Source organism: Balaenoptera physalus, assembly GCF_965194825.1.
Source record: "Balaenoptera physalus genome assembly, chromosome: 5".
NCBI classification, from domain to species: Eukaryota; Metazoa; Chordata; class Mammalia; order Artiodactyla; family Balaenopteridae; genus Balaenoptera; species Balaenoptera physalus.
Window position 1 is genome coordinate 128,708,193 of NC_138884.1, and position 19,355 is coordinate 128,727,547.

Genomic DNA, 19,355 nt, shown 5'->3' on the forward strand with positions numbered 1-19,355 from the left:
TCAAATCTTTTTTTGAAAAGATATTTTTTCAAAACAATTGCATTGCAAGTACAGTGTCATATGTATTTGATTAAGAACCCTGATATGAGACTGCCTGAGTTCAACTCCCCCCACTCCAGCACTTTTTAGCTTTCTACCCTTGCGGAAGTTACTTACCCTCTTTAAGTGGCACTGTCCTCATCTGGAAAATAGGGATCTTAAAAGTGCCTACTTCATGGGGTTGTTATGAGGAATATATGAAATATTCCATGCAAAGCAATTAGCACCCGCCACTGGGCACACAGTAAGTGATCTACTAGTGTTGGCTATTGCTGAAGGCAGAAGCAGAAAAATGCTTCCTTTGTGTTTATCCTTTTGATGGGAATACATAACACTAGGTGATTCGTGACTTCAGTGTGAATACTTGCAGCCTTTACTGCATGCATTTTATTGGACTAGCTAAAGACTGACATGTACTCTCATGGATTCAACACTTAAATGGCACACTGGTCTAAATACACAGAGACTGTTGTTCGACGTGCAATATTAACTATGCCACCTGCCAGATGACATGGCCCCTCAGTCAGTTTGAATGATATCTTCAGGGGTTTGCTTTTGGTGATTGTGTTTCCGTAAGTACATCTACTTAAGGAGATCAAGACATTATATCTGCATTAGTTTTATCTAACAAACTGGGGGGAAAAGGATGCAGAAAACTTGAGGTAATGAACACCATAGATGTTATTTCCCCTTAGTTGGAAAAGTGAAGAAGAGCATCAGGTGGTGAAGGTGTTCCGAGAGAGCGGAAGCAGCTGGGAATATGTGAAGGAATGGCTGGAGAGGAGTATCAGTAGATGTATTTTATGTTATCAGGATCAATGGGGTAAAGTTATGGGAGGCAAAGTTTGGTTCAATATAAGGAAGACGTTCTCAACGATTAGAGCTTAAGGACTGCCTGAGATGCCCTGGAAACGAGTGAGGCCTCTTCTCTAGGGCAAGGCCTGGGCGCGGTATAAGGTTTCAACTTTTAAGACTATTTGAAGTTATTAGATAAATTTCTTGAAATTAATTAGTAGAAAAAAACACATTTCATTCTATTTTTAACCTATATTTCATTTTAAAAAGAAAAATAAGAGAAAGAACTATATGCTCTACTGAAAATGATAATGTTATATAACAGAATATTGAAGTGGAAGTTTCCCCCAAGGTCCTCAAATATAAGAGATGCTGCACACTGAAGTGAGATTCCAGATTAAAACACAGACTTTACAAAGAAAATAGTAGACATGAGTGTCCCTGGTGTGTTCACAGAATAGCAAACCACAATTCTTGAACTCCTTAGGTCCAGGTTATTAAAGGGGGTCAGAGTCTGGTAAGGAGAGAGCATTTTGTGAGGAGGAATTCTGGAATGCTGCAGGTCAAGGTGTGTGTTTGGAGTAGGTGGAGTTGGGGGGCCCTACTCTCTCACCTCCAGCCTTGTGAGAAAAGAGTTTCAAAGTTCCCCTTCTTAGGGAACTTGATCCAAGATGTCAGCATGCGGATGGATGGGAGGTCAGAGTGGGTGGGCTGCAGTCAGTCTGACTCTCTCCCAGGATATCTACAGGGTGAGAGATGGTCTGAAAAATTGTTTTGGCAAAGAACCAGGAAATCTGCTGCTGCACTCCCAAAGGCAAATGATGTGAGCATTCCCCATGGACCAGAGCAGGCCAGGAGTAAGGAAGAACTGGATGGGGTTGTATTGGGGCCTCTCCCAGGGTGCAAACAGACCCTAGTAGCTACAATGGTAGGTAGACAGCTTTCTAGGGGGTGCAGATTGAGTTACAAGTTAACCCCTAGAATTGAGATGAATTGGCATGAACCGAGGACTACAGATGAGATATCTGATAGGAATAAGAATCTTCAAATAGCCCTTGAAAGTTTTCTTCTCTGGGCCTCCCTGGCTCTGAGAGTGAAAAGCCAGAATATGATGTTATCAAATCAAGTAAAAATTTCTTTCTGCTCTTTTTTTCTCTATCCTTTTTACTCTAACCCCAGGGGGGCTGGAAGTCAGGGTTAGCAAGCTAGGAGAGGAAGAGGAAGAAAGCATGAAGAAGCCAACCACAGTGCCTTCCCTGAAGGAAGGTGATCCTCCTGAAATGGGCCCCAGTTGGGGAAAGAGAGGAGATTTAACTCTAAGAGGAGACTGGAGTTTGTTATTCCAGTGGCTGGAATATTCTATGTTGAATTAAAGTGGTTTGGGTAACTTAAGGTAATGATAGGACTAGTCCTAAAAGGAAGCAGAATGTCACGGGACCTGCTAAGTTTTCATCAAGTAGCAGTGAAAAAATTTCTTTCATTAAAAAAACTTAGGGCTTCCCTGGTGGCGCAGTCATTGAGAATCTGCCTGCCAATGCAGAGGACATGGGTTCGAGCCCTGGTCTGGGAAGATCCCACATGCCGCAGAGCAACTGGGCCCGTGAGCCACAATTACTGAGCCTGCGCGTCTGGAGCCTGTGCTCCGCAACAAGAGAGGCCGCGATAGTGAGAGGCCCGCGCACCGTGATGAAGAGTGGCCCCTGCTTGCCACAACTAGAGAAAGCCCTCGCACAGAAACGAAGACCCAACGCAGCCATAAATAAATAAATAAATAAATAGATTAAAAAAAAAAAAAAAAAACTTAAAGGGTAGTAGGAGACAAAAAGAAATAAGCATTTTGATGACACATCATACATAATAATACACAAAAAATAACCAATTTAACAAACTGGTTACAGTTAAGTGCTCGCATATCAAAACTAAATTCTTTTGATAATAATACAACCCAAGATAGAAACTCCAACCCAGAATCTAACCCATGTGTGGCTAGGATTCTACCATCAGATATCCAAACTCCAAAACAGAAGAAACACTTCTGTTATTTTCAGGTCCCTTTGGTCATTTCTGGCTCAGGATAGATCACATGGCTTCATTTAGCCAGCCAAGCAGAGAACAGCATGAGCCTTGGGACAGAGATTGACAGAAGGAAATAGCACCGAAGAACAAGATGTGAAAATTGCTTTGGGGAAATATGTTAGAATTAGGGGTTTGGGTGCAGGCAGAGACTAGAGGCCTGCAATATTTTTGGCATGAACAGAAACAAAAATGTACCTAAAGAACTATTTATTTATACCACAGTTGCATCTCTAACCTAAGACAATTTGTAATTTTATTCTATTGTTAGCATTTAAAGGAGCATGAAGTCACATTTGGCAGCCTGAGGAGTATATAGAAGAGCAATTGTCATTTTGTTCATTGAGGTCATTGCACTCTTCCTTTACGACCTGCACTGCTGCTATGTTTGGCATATGTCTATTCTACATGAGACTTTTCTTAAAAGCTTCAATGCTATTTTAAATTTCTCTTCAGAAAACTATGACTTACTCTTTCAACATTATACTTCAAAGTTTTACCCTTTCTCCCCACATTCAACTGATTAATGTTTTTTGCCTTAGCTGAAAAACAATCCCTGATGTCTTTGTTTTTAGAGTATCATTCAACAGTGTTTTGAACTTTTACATTTCTGTTAAGATTCCATTCTTCTGAAGATTTCCCAACTAAGTGGGTAGAACAAAGACCAGAAAATAAAGTTATCTCTTTCATCCAGTGTTTTTCATGCCCTATCACTCAGGTGTATGCCTTCACATTGTACTTAATACTTCCAAATATATTGATAATTATTTATTTTTCCAGTTATTAGCCAGTGATGTTAGTTACCTGTATGTATATTCAGGAGCCTCTCCTGTATTTCTGTGGAGACCTGAGTCTTTTTGTTGCCATCCTTTAAGTCTCTATTGTTTTAAAGACCAGACTAAAGCAGGTGCTATATCTGATGGAAAACAGATATCATTGGAATGTGAAAAGCGTCCCAGGGACTCTATAGACCAATGTTGTTCTCTTTCTTCCAGAGATAAGGACAAAAGGGAGACATAGACACATACTGTGGGAGAGAAGAGCTAATTCCTCTTTATCATGCCGAATGTTAATACTTCTCACAGTGTACAAAACTGGCTATTGGTCCTGTCAAGATAGGTAAAGAGTCTCTTCTCTAAATTGATCTCTGATTGACTAACTCACAATTGTAGAGCTAAAAACTGTACTGGATTGCATGCTTCCGGAGGAGAGGGACTTTATCTGAAGCATCTTTGTATCTTTAGCTCATGGGAAAGTGCCTAGAAACATTAGGTATTCAACAAAATTTTTGTTAAATGAATAAATGAATGAAAACAATGCACTAACAATGTGGAATAGAAACCAAGTCCTTAAATAGTGACTTACTGGATTTAGATTAAGAGAAGGAGATTAATGAAAACAAGTTTTTGCTAAAAGTCAACCATTATTACTAAAGTTTTTTTTTTTCTTTTGGCTGCATCCCTTGAGGGATCTTAGTTCCCCCACCAGGGATCGAACCCGGGCCCCACGCAGTTAAAGTGCTGAGTCCTAACCAATGGACTGCCAGGAAATTTCCCCATTATTACTAAAGTTTTAATGACTGAAAAGAGAGAATCAAGATTCATTATATTGACTCCCTTATTCTTTATATGCAAACCAAGATTGAACCACCTACCTTCTTTGTGTGCCTAATGGAATAACAACAGAAATACCTAAACATTTTATTCTGAGATATTTTGTCCAAATCCAGGTGTTGCTATTCATTTTAAATTTAAGAACTTGATAAAGAAAGAAAAGCTGTTGAAACCATTTATAGAATCTGAACACATTTTTAAGCATGGCAATGCTTTTTGTTCAAGAAACACAATGTTATGATACTTCCAAGTTGACTCATTTCTCTTAAGTGTGCCTTTGATACTTTTTGCCAGGAGTTTGTCTAAGGGTCTCATGCAAATGGGAATGTGTGAGAATATAATGTATATAACCAGACTTCAAGGTCCCTGGAAATACAGAATGGGTAAAAAGAGAGAATAAAAGAGCTTTCAGTGAGTTATATTTCTGCATATTAGACAAACTGAACATTTTGCATACACAAGGGAATATTTCAGGGACACACACCCTCAAGGAAATAAGGAATGTAATACACATAAAAGGAACCAAAGCACAAATGAAACACGTGGCTGAAATGTTTCCTTCAAGATATGGGCAATACACCACACTCAGGAAATAAAGATCGATGTGATTTTCACGAATGTATAAAAAGAATTTGGCTGGAAAAAGGCGATTTACTCCATCAGACCAGTAATATTGAATACATCAAAGTAGTTTTTCTTTGTTTTTGCTATATTCAGTGGATCAATATAACATATTAAAAGTCACTTGGGAAAAGTACAAAGCCCAGTAGCTCATGGTCTGTTTCCAGAGTTATCAGTATGTTAAGTTTATTTGGTATCAGGAAAACAGGATTAGAATGAGGGTGGGCTGTGGATGTAGATATGAATATGAAGAGTGCAGACAGAAGTAAGGGTGGCTCCCAGTGATGATGGGGCACCTGCCATGGTGGTTATGCCTAAGAAAGATGGTAGCAATTGGAGCTATGGGTTCAGAAAAGGAGAGCAAGGAGGAGGTCCTAAATGAGGGCCAAGTCCCAGACCAGTGCTAATAATACACCGGGTAGAGGCAGCCTATCTTGGCTTTAGGACTAAGCATTGTGGGGATTTGATTTTTATAGTGCTTGGTAATGGTGTGGAGAATACATTGGAATAACAGTCAATCAGCATAAACCAACATGAATGAGATATATTAACATTTTCATTATTTCTAGCAGAGTGGACGCTCTCTTTCTCTTCCTGGAAGACCAGTCCCACCCACCATCTCTACAACATCTCTTTGGGTATACCAGCCTGTTTATAGCTACTCTAGCAAACCAACTGGTGGGCTAGAGGAAGCAAACAAGAGACTAACTCCTTGGGAAGCAGCGGCCAAGTCTTCTTTTGGTTTAGTGGATGATGCCTTCAGACCCAGAAACATTCAGGAATCCATTGTGGCAAATGTGGTCTCAGCAGCTCGGAGGAAGGTGCTTCCAGGGCCGTCTGAGGATTGGAATGAAAGACTGTCCTATGTCCCTCAAACCCAGAAGGCCAATATGGGCTCATTTGGAAGGCAAGAATATAATGTTGCATTCCTACCCACTAATAGTATGCCCACCAACTCCCAACAAGGTTCACAGGTGCCATATGCATATTATAGGCAGCCTTCCAGAAATGATTCTGAAATAATGTCCATGGAGACCAGGTCTGATTACTGTGTTTCAGTAACCAGTTGCAACTATAACCCACACCCAAGGGGATGGAGACGCCAAACATGAAAGTTAGAAGAACTGATCATGTGCCACTTATAATTTTTTTTTAATGTTTCTTTGCAGTGGTTTTGACTTTTCCAACAGATTTAGATTCACTTTTGATCTTGGCTTGTTCTCATAGGTCATTTATCTGAGTTTGTATGTGTGTGTGTGTGTGTGTGTGTATGTATATGCACATGTGAGTGTGAATCACTTCCTTCTCTGCAGATGCATAGAGAATTTCTCTGAAGAAAAATTCATTTTCTGTGCTGATGGCACTTACATGTAATTCATAATCTTAATTCCATTTATTTCATTAATATGGAGTAGTCTAGGCAACTAAACTCTCTCAATTAAAATGAAATTAAGTATTTTCTTGTATGTGCCTTAGTCTAGCATGGAATTAATGAAATATGGTATGCTAATTGTCATTAGCAGTAACAGCAAGAATATAACATTGGAGAATTTTTCAATGGGGATATGCCAATGAGTAATAATTACATAAAAAGGATTTCCTTGGTGTTATTTTAAGCATTTCTCTGAAATATATTTTAAAATCTGATAAAATTCATATTTGTTTTTTGGAATTGAAATATAGATGTTCTCAGAAAGAAATAAATATTTGAGAGTAAGACAATTATACATTTCAGATGGATTTTTGAGGTACATGGCGTAATATGTGGGTAATAGAAAGATTTAGGTACAGGATTTATTTTTAATCTACTTAAAGCCAGTAGCCTGAGACAGGGATAGATTCTGGGTTCAGGTGTTCTCATTTGTCAAATGAGAATATCAGATTATTTAGTCTCTTATATCCTTAACAGCTCTGATATTCTGAGTTTCTCTCATTTGTAGAATGATCCTTGATGCATTATTCATTTTTATTGCTCATCATACAAATATCAGATTAAGTTTAGGAGTGGATGAGGTCACTGGTGTCACTACATGTATCATTAAAGGTCCAAGAGGAATTGTTGGGCAGCAGGTTTTGTGCTATGTGTTACGTGGAGTGAGGGTTGATGTGAAGAAAAAAGCTATTAGTGGATTTAAGGAAGTGGTAGAGGATGTGTCTGTTATTATGCAAATGTAGGTCATGACCATTTATTTAGTTATGGAAAGCATGCCACAGAAGCCTATGCAACAAGTGGTGCTTCTTTAGAAAGACATCATTAGGATGTTCAAAGGAAGTTAAACAGTTGCTTGGACAATTCCATGACCCATGCCTTGTTAGCATGACCATGAGACAATCAGTCAAACACCTGCTCCTCACTGCCATGCCCACAAAGTATTAAATACAAGGAAATTCAAAGTATTTTACATCATAAACAAGTATTGAGAACATTTTAAAATGAAAACATCTTGAGTGTTCAAAACTTTCTTAGGTTTCTAAATACGATTATTTTGTTTTGTTTTACTTTTTTTGACTCTTGAATTTATCACTATGATGGTCTCTTTCACAGAATAAAATTTTTAAAAATTGCCAGGATACAAGTAATCCCTTATGTTGGAAACAAAGAAATAAAAAGGTGAAGAAATCACAGTAAATTCTATTGGTAATGGAATCACCCAGATACTAATTTGTTCAGTTATTAAGAAAAGAAGAGTACTTTCTAAAGTTATATTGTTAAATTATCTTAAATTGATACAGCATTAATTCTCTCAAATTATAAGATATAATTATTGATTCCTAAAGAGTTCCTATGGAATCTTAAAAAAATAATGTCTGGTATACTGATTAATCTGTCAGGAATTCTCAGGAATCCCCACATAAAAATTCTTATAGTGGTCCAGTTATTCTAGATGTCAATGTTTTAAGATATGCAGAATTTAGCAGAAAAGATTTTGTGTGACAGGATCATATCCTATTTTGTTGCTTTCTTTTATGATGCTAGAAGTTATTTCCTTTACTCCTTAGATTTTAGATACTTCAATTCCAGAAGTTGATATACATTATATTATTCACTAAAACTTTCACTAGACTCAAAATAGAGAGAAGCAGACATTTTAAACTTAAATATTATTGTAAAACAGCCATCTCCCTCTTTGCATGCACTAGATCAAAATAATCATTGTGTTAAGCTATTTGAATTTATTCTAGACATCAAGAAAAAGACAGTACATGGCAGGAAAGCTATGCATTTGTCATTCACAAGGAAATGAATGTCTCATATTTTTTATTAGAAGTCAATGTTTCAAGAAGTCATACTTTGCAGATATAATTCTGAAAAGCAGAAGTGCCATTGTCAAATCATCACAAAATGTATGGGTATTTATCTCCAGTTTACTCAAAAAGGAGTAAAGTTAGATTGCTTACACTCAAGCTAGTGTTTGAGCTAAGGTTGCCATGCTGATATCTGATTCCTTTTGAGAATACCTAGATAACTACTGTTCTCACAAAAATAAAATCAGTTTGTCTTATATTCCAAATAATAGCCTTTTTAGAGAAGAGCTGTTGCTTTGTAAATATATACCACATGTGTTGTAAGGCATTTTTCTACTAGTAGCAGTCACACAGGTAGAAAGAGTTCTGTTCTACCATGGATTAAAAAGCATTCTCTAAAAGTACACTAATTTGGCACTTCCTTTCCATCTTGAGTTTAAATATATCATTGCATGTGTGTGAAGTGTCTGTTATTAAGATGATTTAAATACTGTCCTGTATCTTAAGTTTTATAACTGCACAATTCTAGTCCATTTATCTATGAATATGTCTCATGTTTTGGCCCCATCACCCACATTGGAAAGGGCTACACAGTTAGGGCTCAAGCATATACATATATACATTAATCAATTGAAACTTTGGATAAAAAATATATCAAATAGGCTCAGTTATTATAATTAGAGAGGAACTGTAGAAATGTTTGTTTTTAAGAGAAAGTAGATTTTCACATTTGATTTCTTTTTAAAGTAGAAGTATCTACACTGTCCACACCTTTTCTACTAAAATAGACTATGTTCTCCTGCTTATTAGCTTAACATTTCCACCTTTGTTTATCCCAATAGACTGTATTTGAAAGATGCATACTGAAAATCAAAATTGTATTAGTAATAAAAATTAACTTGAAAATCAACTTAAACAGCCTTTTCATTTTTCCTTATAAAAAATTGTTTTGAAATAGTCTTCACTCCAAAGATTTAACCTTACCTACTACATATTTTTAAATTTTAGTTTCTACTGTATCAGCTTCCAGACACACCAAAAGAATTTCATGCTGGTTGGCAACATTTTAGCTGTAACATTTAAAAACTTAAAAAAAAAAATTTACCTCAAAATATGATCAATTTCACTTGTAAGTTAAGAGGTTTTGGATCCATATTTTAATATTAGAATATTATTCTTTATTAATTTAACATTATTCTCTATTAATTCTTTCTTTCATAATATTGAAAATCCATCCCAAGCACAAGCATAGCCAGTGGTAATATGACTTGATAATGTGTTGGCTGGATTTCTAAAACCACCCTGCACTCAGAGAATCTACCATGTTTGTCATTCTAGGGTTTCTGATCCCTCACCTCGATTAAACTGAAGGTTTCATTATAATAAAGCATATTTAAGTAAAGCTTTTAAAAAATGACTTTGGATCTTCCTACATACTATTAAAACCATCAGCTGGAATGTGAGCTTCCTGGTCAGTGATATTATGTAGCACAGCTTTTTGATACTTCTTTTTTTAAAAAAATTATGAAAAAAATGGCTGTTTTTGGCATTCTGATAAAACATATTTTTTAAAGGGTCAGCACTTGAAACATTCTTAAAAATGAGGACCATTTTAAAGATTTAAATAACTTAAGAGATAGTAGCACTATACTGTCTGTCAACTTAAAGAAAAACATACAACATAGAGTTGTGAGTTTAAGTTTTATTCAGGGTCTTACTGAGGATTACAGCCAGGAAGACAGTCTCTCAGTAGCTCTGAGAAACTGCTCTGATGAGGCAGGGTAGGAGCCAGTATACCTATGATTTTTTTTGCTAGGAAATACTGGTAGTCAAGCAAACATCTTAGTAAAAGATTATTGCTAATCACACAGAACAGATATCTCAAATTAATGATTTTTGTGCTTTTCTGAAAGAAACTGGGCTCACTGAAATTCTTCCTGAGATGTGCATCTTAACTACCTAGGGGCCTGTTTATCCAAAGCACAGAATGCCTCATCCTGTATTCCCCTCAGGGTGCACTGTTCTGTCGGTGGGCCAACTGCAGTAGATTCCGACTTAACCCTTTGTATAACTAGATTATGAGTGACACTCTCTTCTTTTTTTGTTCACAAGTCTGAAGATGCTAATGCCATAGAAAAAGTCCCTTTTCTCTTAGGAATTCCTAGCACTCAGTAAACTATAAATCTCAAAACATGCCAAGAGATAAGTTATGTTATCTCCACCGTGGAGCCAGCGGGCAGCCTGAGGCAAGGAGAGTCCAATTCCCTGGCTAGTCACCAGGAAGACAGCAACAGAGATGCTTCAGGACTAGTCAGTGTTTCCCTAGTCCACATAATATTTAGTGCAAAGTACTTTTCCTCAGTGGTTTTGGAAAATAACAGGATCTGTGACTTCTCAAATTTAATGGAGCAGTATTTTTCACAAAGGGACATTTCATTATTCACAGCATTATAAAATGTGACAGTTTATATTTCTAGAAAGAGTCTGGCAATCCCCCCTATAAAAATCAAGTAACTTTATGAAATCCACTTAAAGAGGAAATGCCACCAGTGTATCTTGCTCTGATATTATTTTTCTCTCTAAAGTTGTAGCGAAGAGTTGCTATATTGTACCTTCTTTGTCCTTGACTTTTCTGTCACTCTTCTTAAACAGTCCTCCATTCCCACCTCCAGCCAAGAGGAAAAAGCTTCACCACCTCTTCAGGATTTCGAGATTTATGCTTATTACTTGAGGGTCTGAAAAGGCTTTGTAGAGCAGGACTGCCTCACCATGATGATTTGAATAAATGTGAGGTTTGCCCTAAATTACCAAATAAATTATAACGGGGTATATGTAGGCAAAGGCACAATTTTATGTAAGCCCAAACTGACCTTGAAGAACTCTGTCTACATTACTACGAACATTCAGAGGATCCTGCTTAGCCTTTCATCAGCATCACCTCTTCTAGAAAAAATTATCCATTTAGACAACTGAGCTGTAGATGTATTCTGCAGGTATAGTGCATACGCTGGAAAGTAAAGTGCCATCCTTAAACTAGGGAAGATACACTGTTTGTACTGCCCCTACTCCCACTTGGATGGAGCAACCATTTTTTAAGCAGCATAGAAATCCATGACAGGAGTCCACAGCAGCTTTTTAGGACCCCAGGGCCAATCCCTGACCCAGTCAGGACTAGCCTCATTTCAAGAGGTTGGTAGTTTTTCCTGTTATTCTACATGTCATTCATACCATAGCCTTCTGCCAGACCAGTAAGTAAATAGGACAGAGAAGAATAATATTTTTTAAATAAATAAGTAAATAAATAAATAAATAAATGGGGAGGGGTTTTACCTATTTTCTCATAACTTGGTTTTATTTGGAACTTTATGCCAGTTAAATTTTGTCCTTAAATTCGAATGATATCTTCTCTGGTTTCTATCTACAGTAACTACAGCTCTGATTATCAGCAATACAAAATGCCTTTAATTTATTGCAGTTGATAAGAACCCTGATTTTGTGATAAAACAGCCAAAGTTCAATGCTCAGCTAAGCCAAGCCCTAGGTCCAGCATGAACTTGATAAAGAAAATAACCAAAAAGAGGGCAGAGGTTTCATGTCCTGCAGTGTTCTGCAGTAGTGGTGTTTGAAAATCTTATAGTGTTTCCAAGAGAGATTCAACTTCCACAAGATGTTTTAATAAGCAAAGTATCTAGATTTTTCATTTTGCATAAAAAGGAAGACACTGAGAAAGAAATAAGAATTAACTGTTCAAGGACTAAAGTGCTATCAGGTAGAAAAAAATCAGAGGTATGAACAAATTCTACAGATATTTTATTTGAGGAAGTTGCAAAATAATTTGTAACACGTTTTTATTTCACCATTACCCTGCTATAAAATTATTCTTAAAACAAAGCACATTAAAAGAGGGCCATTCCAAGATGAAAAAAAAAAGAAAGGGGGGTGAATTTTAGCCATAAGTATAAAACAAATGATTTTACTACCATGAAGACACTGATATTTATGGCACAAATATTTCCATAAAACGTGCATTGCATTCACTTTAAGAGATCTCCCTTCAGGCATTAAATTACCCAACTTTGAATTTTTCCCAAGTTATTATTATTTGAAGTTACCAATAGCAAGATTTGATTTTAATCTAAGAAAACTGTGACTTTGGTGAAGAGAGCAGAATTATAAGGTCAGCAAGTAATGCTCATCCTGATTTTTAATTTCTGTGATAAAAGGAAACATTAAATTTTATCAGCCTGAGCAGGTTTAAAAACACTGCATGATATTTCTGTTCTGCCCTAGACTTTTTTTCTTGGTACAGTGAATGTACCCAGAATTGGGTTTAAAGGAACAGCAAATTCAAATCCTTTCCCTAAGTGGAAAGCTAATATAAATGGGCTCACCATAGTCTATGGCTATAGACTCTGCAGATTTTAAGAAGAAAACCTGAGGAAGGAGAATGGAATGTCACAATTGGTGGACATTTAGTAATTCCTCTAGAATGTATCACTTTTAACCAGGGCACATAAAGCCCTTTCGTTGGCAGCTCCAGGAACTACTGTCATGGGGAGATGTATGCATTCACTTCTCAGTCAGCAACCCTTTATCATTTACCTACTCAGGGCTAAATACAATGCTTCAAGCCAGGGATGTATTAGTGAATAAAATGTGGCCTCTGTCCCCAGGGAGCTGATAGTACTAAGAGAGGGTACAATGTAAGGAGACAAGAATACTGATAGGATTGTACACAGAGATTAAGAGAAGAGCAAAAAGCAAAACAAAAAAAATCCAGCCTTAAGGATGGGAGGATTGCTGTGTGCGGGGTGAAAGGGTCCTCAGAGAAGCCTTTTAGAAGAATTCATGGCAGAGCTGAGTCTTAGAGATTGAGTGACTGTACTCACCTCTATTGGTAGAGGTGAGTACAGCAAAGAAAGAGCCCATTCCAGACAGAGGGCACAGCTAATAAACTCCAGGCAGTTCTGTGTTATTGCTGGATAATAAAGGGAGAGTCAGAAAGCAGTGAATTTTATCCTACAGGGAAGGATAAACTTTTTCTTTTTGTAAAAGGCCAGATACTAAGTACTTTAGGCTAAGAGAAGCATATGGCTTTGACTCAACTCTACAAAAGTGGCTACAGCTAATATGAAAATGAATGAGCGTGGCGTAATAAAACATTATTTATGGAGACAGTAATTGGAATTTCACATAATTTTCACAAGTCATCAAATATTAAAAAAAATTTTTTTCCAGCCACTTAAGTCAGCAAAGGGTTGCTTCCAGCCCGCTCACTGCAACGAAAAGATCCCACATGCAGCAACGAGGATTCCACGTGCTGCAACTACGACCCGATGCAACCATAAATAAATAAATAAATAAATAAATAAATAAATAAATAAATAAGGCATTAGGCCAAATTTGGGCTGCTGGCCGTAGTTTGCCTATTCCTGCTGTCAGGCAACAAAGGAGAGCCATTAAAGGATGTTAAACAGGAACTGGCCTGACCTAGTCCTCTTGCTAGGAAGTTCATTTTGGCAGCAGTGTGGAAGATACATTTGAGAGAGGAGGGTCCAAGGAAAGAAGGACATGGACAGCTGTCGAGTCTTTCCTGTGAAAAGGAAGCACGGTTTGCCTCCTTGAACACTTTGTAATAAATCAGTCAACACTAGAGTACCCCCTAAATGTCCCTTCCCTCCCCCATTACTGCCCACTCCTTTCTCTGCCCCGGTGCCTCCTCCTCCCATCTCACCCTCCTCATCCCACCACCCCCGTCCCAAACACACACCATGGCTGCCAGCTGGCCTCCTCTTTAAAACTCTTTCAACAGAACAGAGAACAGGGAGTTGTGCTGAAAGAGTGACCCCCAGTAGCCCCACTTCTCTAATTTCTGGGAAGACGGTAATGGCTGAGTGAGCACTAGGGTGCCCCAGCCTTCCTCCAGGCCATCCATATATGTTACCAGATGTGGTTACAATCTTTGGAACATTTATTTTCCAGTTGACAGGAATAAATCTTTTTTTTTTTTTCTTTTGCATTTGGCAGATGAAGTGATGTGCCGTCTTCTTTTCCTGCAGCATAATCTAAGATTTTATCCTTTGCTAAATAGTCTTGATTTCAAAACATTTAAAATTAAATATGCCACAAAAACGCTTTGATGCTGAAATTATTTTAATAGATTAAGAACTAAAATAGGAATATCTTTGGTAAGTTTCCAAAACTCATGGACTATTAAAATGAGAAGGGGACCTAGACACCACATAATGAAACACAGGAGGGATTTAGAAAGCCAAAATGAGCACCAGATTCTCTTTCCTTTCAATGTTGTGTTCCTTCTTCAAAGGATTGATTGCAGAGCTTTTCTAACCCAATATCTGCTAAATTTAAGATGACAGTATTATCCTACCTTTGGTAAAATGCCGTTTTCAAACATGAATGTTGCTGTAATACCAATTCCATTTTAAGCTCTTAAGGCGCTTGATGTGTATAGACCTGAACCAATGTTATGTTGTTCCAGACACGGCCCATGTTAACATCCCTCCTCCCTTCCTGTTCTACAGACAAGAGATGATGTCATTGGCAATCGAGGGGATAGTTTTATGGTGCACTCTATCATTATCTCCATTCTAAAATCCTCCCAAAGTGGAGAAACACAAAATGAAGGAGAAGGAGTGGAAGTAGCGGAAGATGTATAATATTTGTGCTTCTAAAAGAGTAAAGCAGAAAAAGCCAGGTTTGACTACAATAATAACTCATTCTAACTAAAGCAGCTCTGAAGTCTGGAAATTGCCAGTCTATTATATCCACATAAATAAACAGTTCAAGTTCAAGGATGATGTGAAAATCTTTCAACAGGATGATATGTGAAAAATTATGACAAAGTCACAAGAGTTTAATTATTATGGATTTTCAAAAACAGAAAAAAATTGGAGAAGTGTCACAAAATCTAGGCAATTCTGCCACATATTCTTCTGATCTGCTCTGATTTCATCACATATGTCATTCCAAGTGAACCTTCTTAAACATGGCAAGGTGCAGATTTGCACTGGAGACTTAGCTGTTGCTTATCTATTTTCACAGAATTAACAACAATCTTATTCAATAATCAAGAAAACAATTAATAGAGATTTATTTGACATAATTTACTTGAATGATTATTCTCTTTCACTGCATTCATCCAATCACTCATCAAGAATAAAGTAAAAAAAAAAAAAGAATACAGTAAGTATCTTTTAGGTGATAAGCACTCTGTTAAGTAGAAAGAGTGATGATGATGATAGTCACTATAGATACTGGAAATGTACCAAATCCTGTATTAAACGTTTTAACTCTATTGTCTCTTTTAATCTTCCTAACTTTTTACATTTGATATTGTTAATATTCCCATTTACAGATGAAGAAACTGAGGCATAGAATGCATAAATAACTGACAGGGTCATACTAACAGAAAGTGGTAGATCAAGGATTTGAACTTGGCCATTTCTGTTTCACAGCCCCTTCTATTTGCACTTATCTATATATACATGATAAAAAGATGCAGATGGCATGGCCTCTCCATGTTTAGGAAACCAGATAGATAAATTTACCACAAAAGAAAAATTCTAAGGCATGTATGGGATCGTGATGCTGAAAAGGATCACAGCGATTATCTAGTCAAAACTCTCATTTCGCAGAAAGAAAATTGAGACCTAGCTAGGACAAAATGCCCAGTGGAGTACGGAACCGCTTTTCTCTACTCCTGGTGCTACTACGCAAGTCTGGGTCCTCATCATCTGTTACCTGAACTATTAAAATAGCATCATACTGTGTCTCTCCATCCCCAGTTCCATTATTTTCTATTATGATTATATTTATATATAATTCTATTATAATTATAATTAACTCAGACCTGTTAATGTTGAATTACTTAAACTCTTCATGATGGTTTTCTCTTCCTTTCTCCTGAAGGCCCAGCTCTGCCTTATCTAGCACCGATCTATCCTTCTTCCTGCTCCAGCTCCCACCACTGCTCCAGCTGGTCAATAATCCATTTCCACAATCCTGCTGTTTGGGTTCCTTCCCTTATGTGTTTGAGTATACTCTTCTCTCTGTCTAAAATGCCTTCTCCTTTCCTAGCCTGTGAACTTGTTCATCCTTCAAGAAGCAGGTAAAATATCACTCATTAAACCATTTCGTTCTCCAAACTCCCTCCTCTGCATCTCTATAATATTTCATTTATACTCAGTATTAGAGACAATGACTTGCTTATCTTTTATGCTTGCTTATCTTTTATTCTAACACCTAATAAATCACATGGATGACTCATAGTAGGTCTTCAATACATGCTTGAATGAATGAATGAATGAAATACACTGAGAGTACTATGGTTTCTTGATTTCCAAGTCAATTTTTGCCACAATAGCTTTCATTCAGTCTTTTAGTTCTTCCGGTAAATATTATATTTCTTTGTGCCACGTACTCTGCTAGGCACAGGGGTCACAGTGGTGAAAAGGTAGATAACGTCCCTGCCCTCATGGAGCTATTTCTACCAAGAAATGCAGATAACAGAAAATAACAAGCAAATAATAAATACCAGGGAAGTAACAGATAGCAGATAAGAGAGAGAATAACTGAGGGAGGCCATCTTAGAAAGAGGGGTCAGAGAAGCCTTCTCCAAGCACTTAGTATTCTAATGAAGATCTCAAGGATAAGATGTCTAGCCTGGTAAAGAGTTGGGGCAGAGCATTTCAGGCAGAGAGGACTGCAAGGCAGTAGGGAAGAAAATGATCACTATGATCAAGGAAAGAAAGAGGCTTATGTGGCTCTAGCCACATTGGTGAAAATGGCTGGAGAGGTAAAATGGTAAGGGCAGCCACAGCTCATGAATGCTTTGCATGCTTTGTAGGCTATAATGAGGAATTTGGATTTCCTCCTAAAAACCATGGGAGCTATGGACGGGTTCCTAGCCAGTGGAACTGGCATTTAAATGCACATTTAACCTGTGCATTTGAAAATGAGGGAAATGAATTGAAGCCGGGCAAGGGTAACCATAGGAAGACCAACTGGGAAGTTCTTGCAGAAGTCCAGGCAAACAATGGTTAAAGCGGAGTCACTGGAGATGGAAGAAACACATAACAGATTTTAGTTGTGTTTGGGAGATAGACTCACCAGGTCTTGGAAATGTATTGGACGTGGGCAGAAAAAGAAAGGGAGGCATTGCAGTTTATTTTTAGATTTTATGGTTTGAATCATTGGTTGGATGGCATAATTTTACTGAGATGAGGAAGACTAAAGTGAGAAATAAATTTAGGAGGGAAAATAAAAAGTTCTATGTTTGGACATACTGAACTGATATTAAGAGTGGACATTTTAAACTTTACCGTGGAAAACTGCTCTTAAGTAAACAAACCACCAGATAACAATAAGAATGGCTAATAATCATTGGGTGCTTACCATGTCAGACTTTGTTTACATATTAAGTTATATAATTCCCCAGACAATCACTCTATAAATAAGTTACTATTGTGACCTCCATTTTACAGATACGGCAAGTAAGGTATAGAATGGTCAAGCTACCTCCCCAAGGCCTCACATTTGTAAGTGGCAGATTCAGGATGCAAATCCAGGCATTCTGATTCCAGAGACTGGCCTTTTAATCTCTGTATAAAGAAAAAGTAATGAACTGGTGCCAGGAAAGTAATTAAATCTTACTTATTTCTAAATAAAACCAACAGGAGCACAGCTCTCCACACATTACATGATAGGATTTATTATACACTGATTTTTTAATAAATGACAAATCTGTTGCTTAAATAAATAACTTTTCTTATCATGAATGCTGAAATAAATAACTTTTCTTATCATGAATGCCATTATAGAAATCACATTATGTACTAGGCACCAAGTAGAGATTATTGCTCAGCAAGGACTTCTCCCAGAGGAATTAACTGGATCCCCATTTAGCTCTCTTATCCAGTGGCAATCACCTGCAGACACTCATTTCCATCCACAGTTACCACTTCAGAAACTATTTATTGACCATCTATAATGAGCCAGGCATTGGAGTAAGCATGGGAACTACAATTCCCTGCCTTCATGGAGCTCCTGACTAGAGACGGAGACAAAAAAAATGAAACCACCGATTAAAATAAACTGTGATACGTGCTGAATGTAGTACACACGGCTGGAGGACCCAACCCTATATGGGGGACAGTAGGTAGGATTTAATCAGGACACAGCTCAATACTTCTTAGCCAGGGAAGAGAAGGAGCTGATAGAGTACTTTGGAACTGCTACAGGAGCATTAGTGCCATTTGACACAGGTAGCAGGGGGCAGGTTTCCAAAACTTCCAACGGAGCAAATGTGGAAATGCCTTTACCTGTTCTTAACGTGAGTGCTCCAACCCTGCCCCTGCCCTCCTCTTTCTGAAGGCTCTCCCTGAGTAACCCAATTACAACCACCTCATCGTGATATCCAAGCTTGACTCAATGATCCCTTCAGCTTCAGCCCTGAATCACACTAGACTTTACTGCTTGAGTGATTCTCAAACAGCATCGATTCAGAAGAGACTTCACTTCCTTTCCCCCCATAGCCTGCTCCTTTTCCTACATGCTCTGGTTCCACCACCATCCACCCAACTGCCTAAGCCAGGACTGGAATCATTGCCCTAGTTTTCTCCTCACCCCAACCCTTACTCAACACATCAGTCACTAAACACTGTGAGCTCCCTCCTTAGCATCTCTGGTTATTCGCCTGCCCTACCACCACCATTGTCACAGCATTCGATCAGCCCCTCCCGGCCTTTTACTACAGTGGGGTCTTAAGTGTCTTGTTGCCGCATCCCCAGTCTGTTCTTCATACAAGTGCCAGAATAATATTGCAAAAATGCACATCGTGTTCTTCCCTGGCATCAAAGCCATCAACAGCTCCCCATGGTTCACAGACTAAAGTCCCAACTCCTGTGAAGCCCTCTGGTATTTCATCTTTTCCTGCCTTTCAGCCTTACC

At 37.8% G+C, this 19,355-nt stretch overlaps 1 protein-coding gene across 2 annotated transcripts in view; it reads left to right on the plus strand.

The window, feature by feature from the left end:
• SYNPO2 (synaptopodin 2) overlaps positions 1-9,297 on the plus strand; it is a 175,430-nt gene extending 166,133 nt beyond the window's left edge. Inside the window, exon 3 of one of the 2 annotated variants that reach the window (XM_082463098.1) lies at positions 5,711-5,950. In XM_082463098.1, the coding sequence (XP_082319224.1) occupies positions 5,711-5,828 (118 nt within the window). In that variant the 3' untranslated portion in view covers positions 5,829-5,950. Of the gene's footprint in view, positions 1-5,710 lie in introns of both variants that reach the window. The other variant, XM_082463097.1, reaches the window with a different exon arrangement.
• Positions 9,298-19,355: the final 10,058 nt, after the last annotated feature.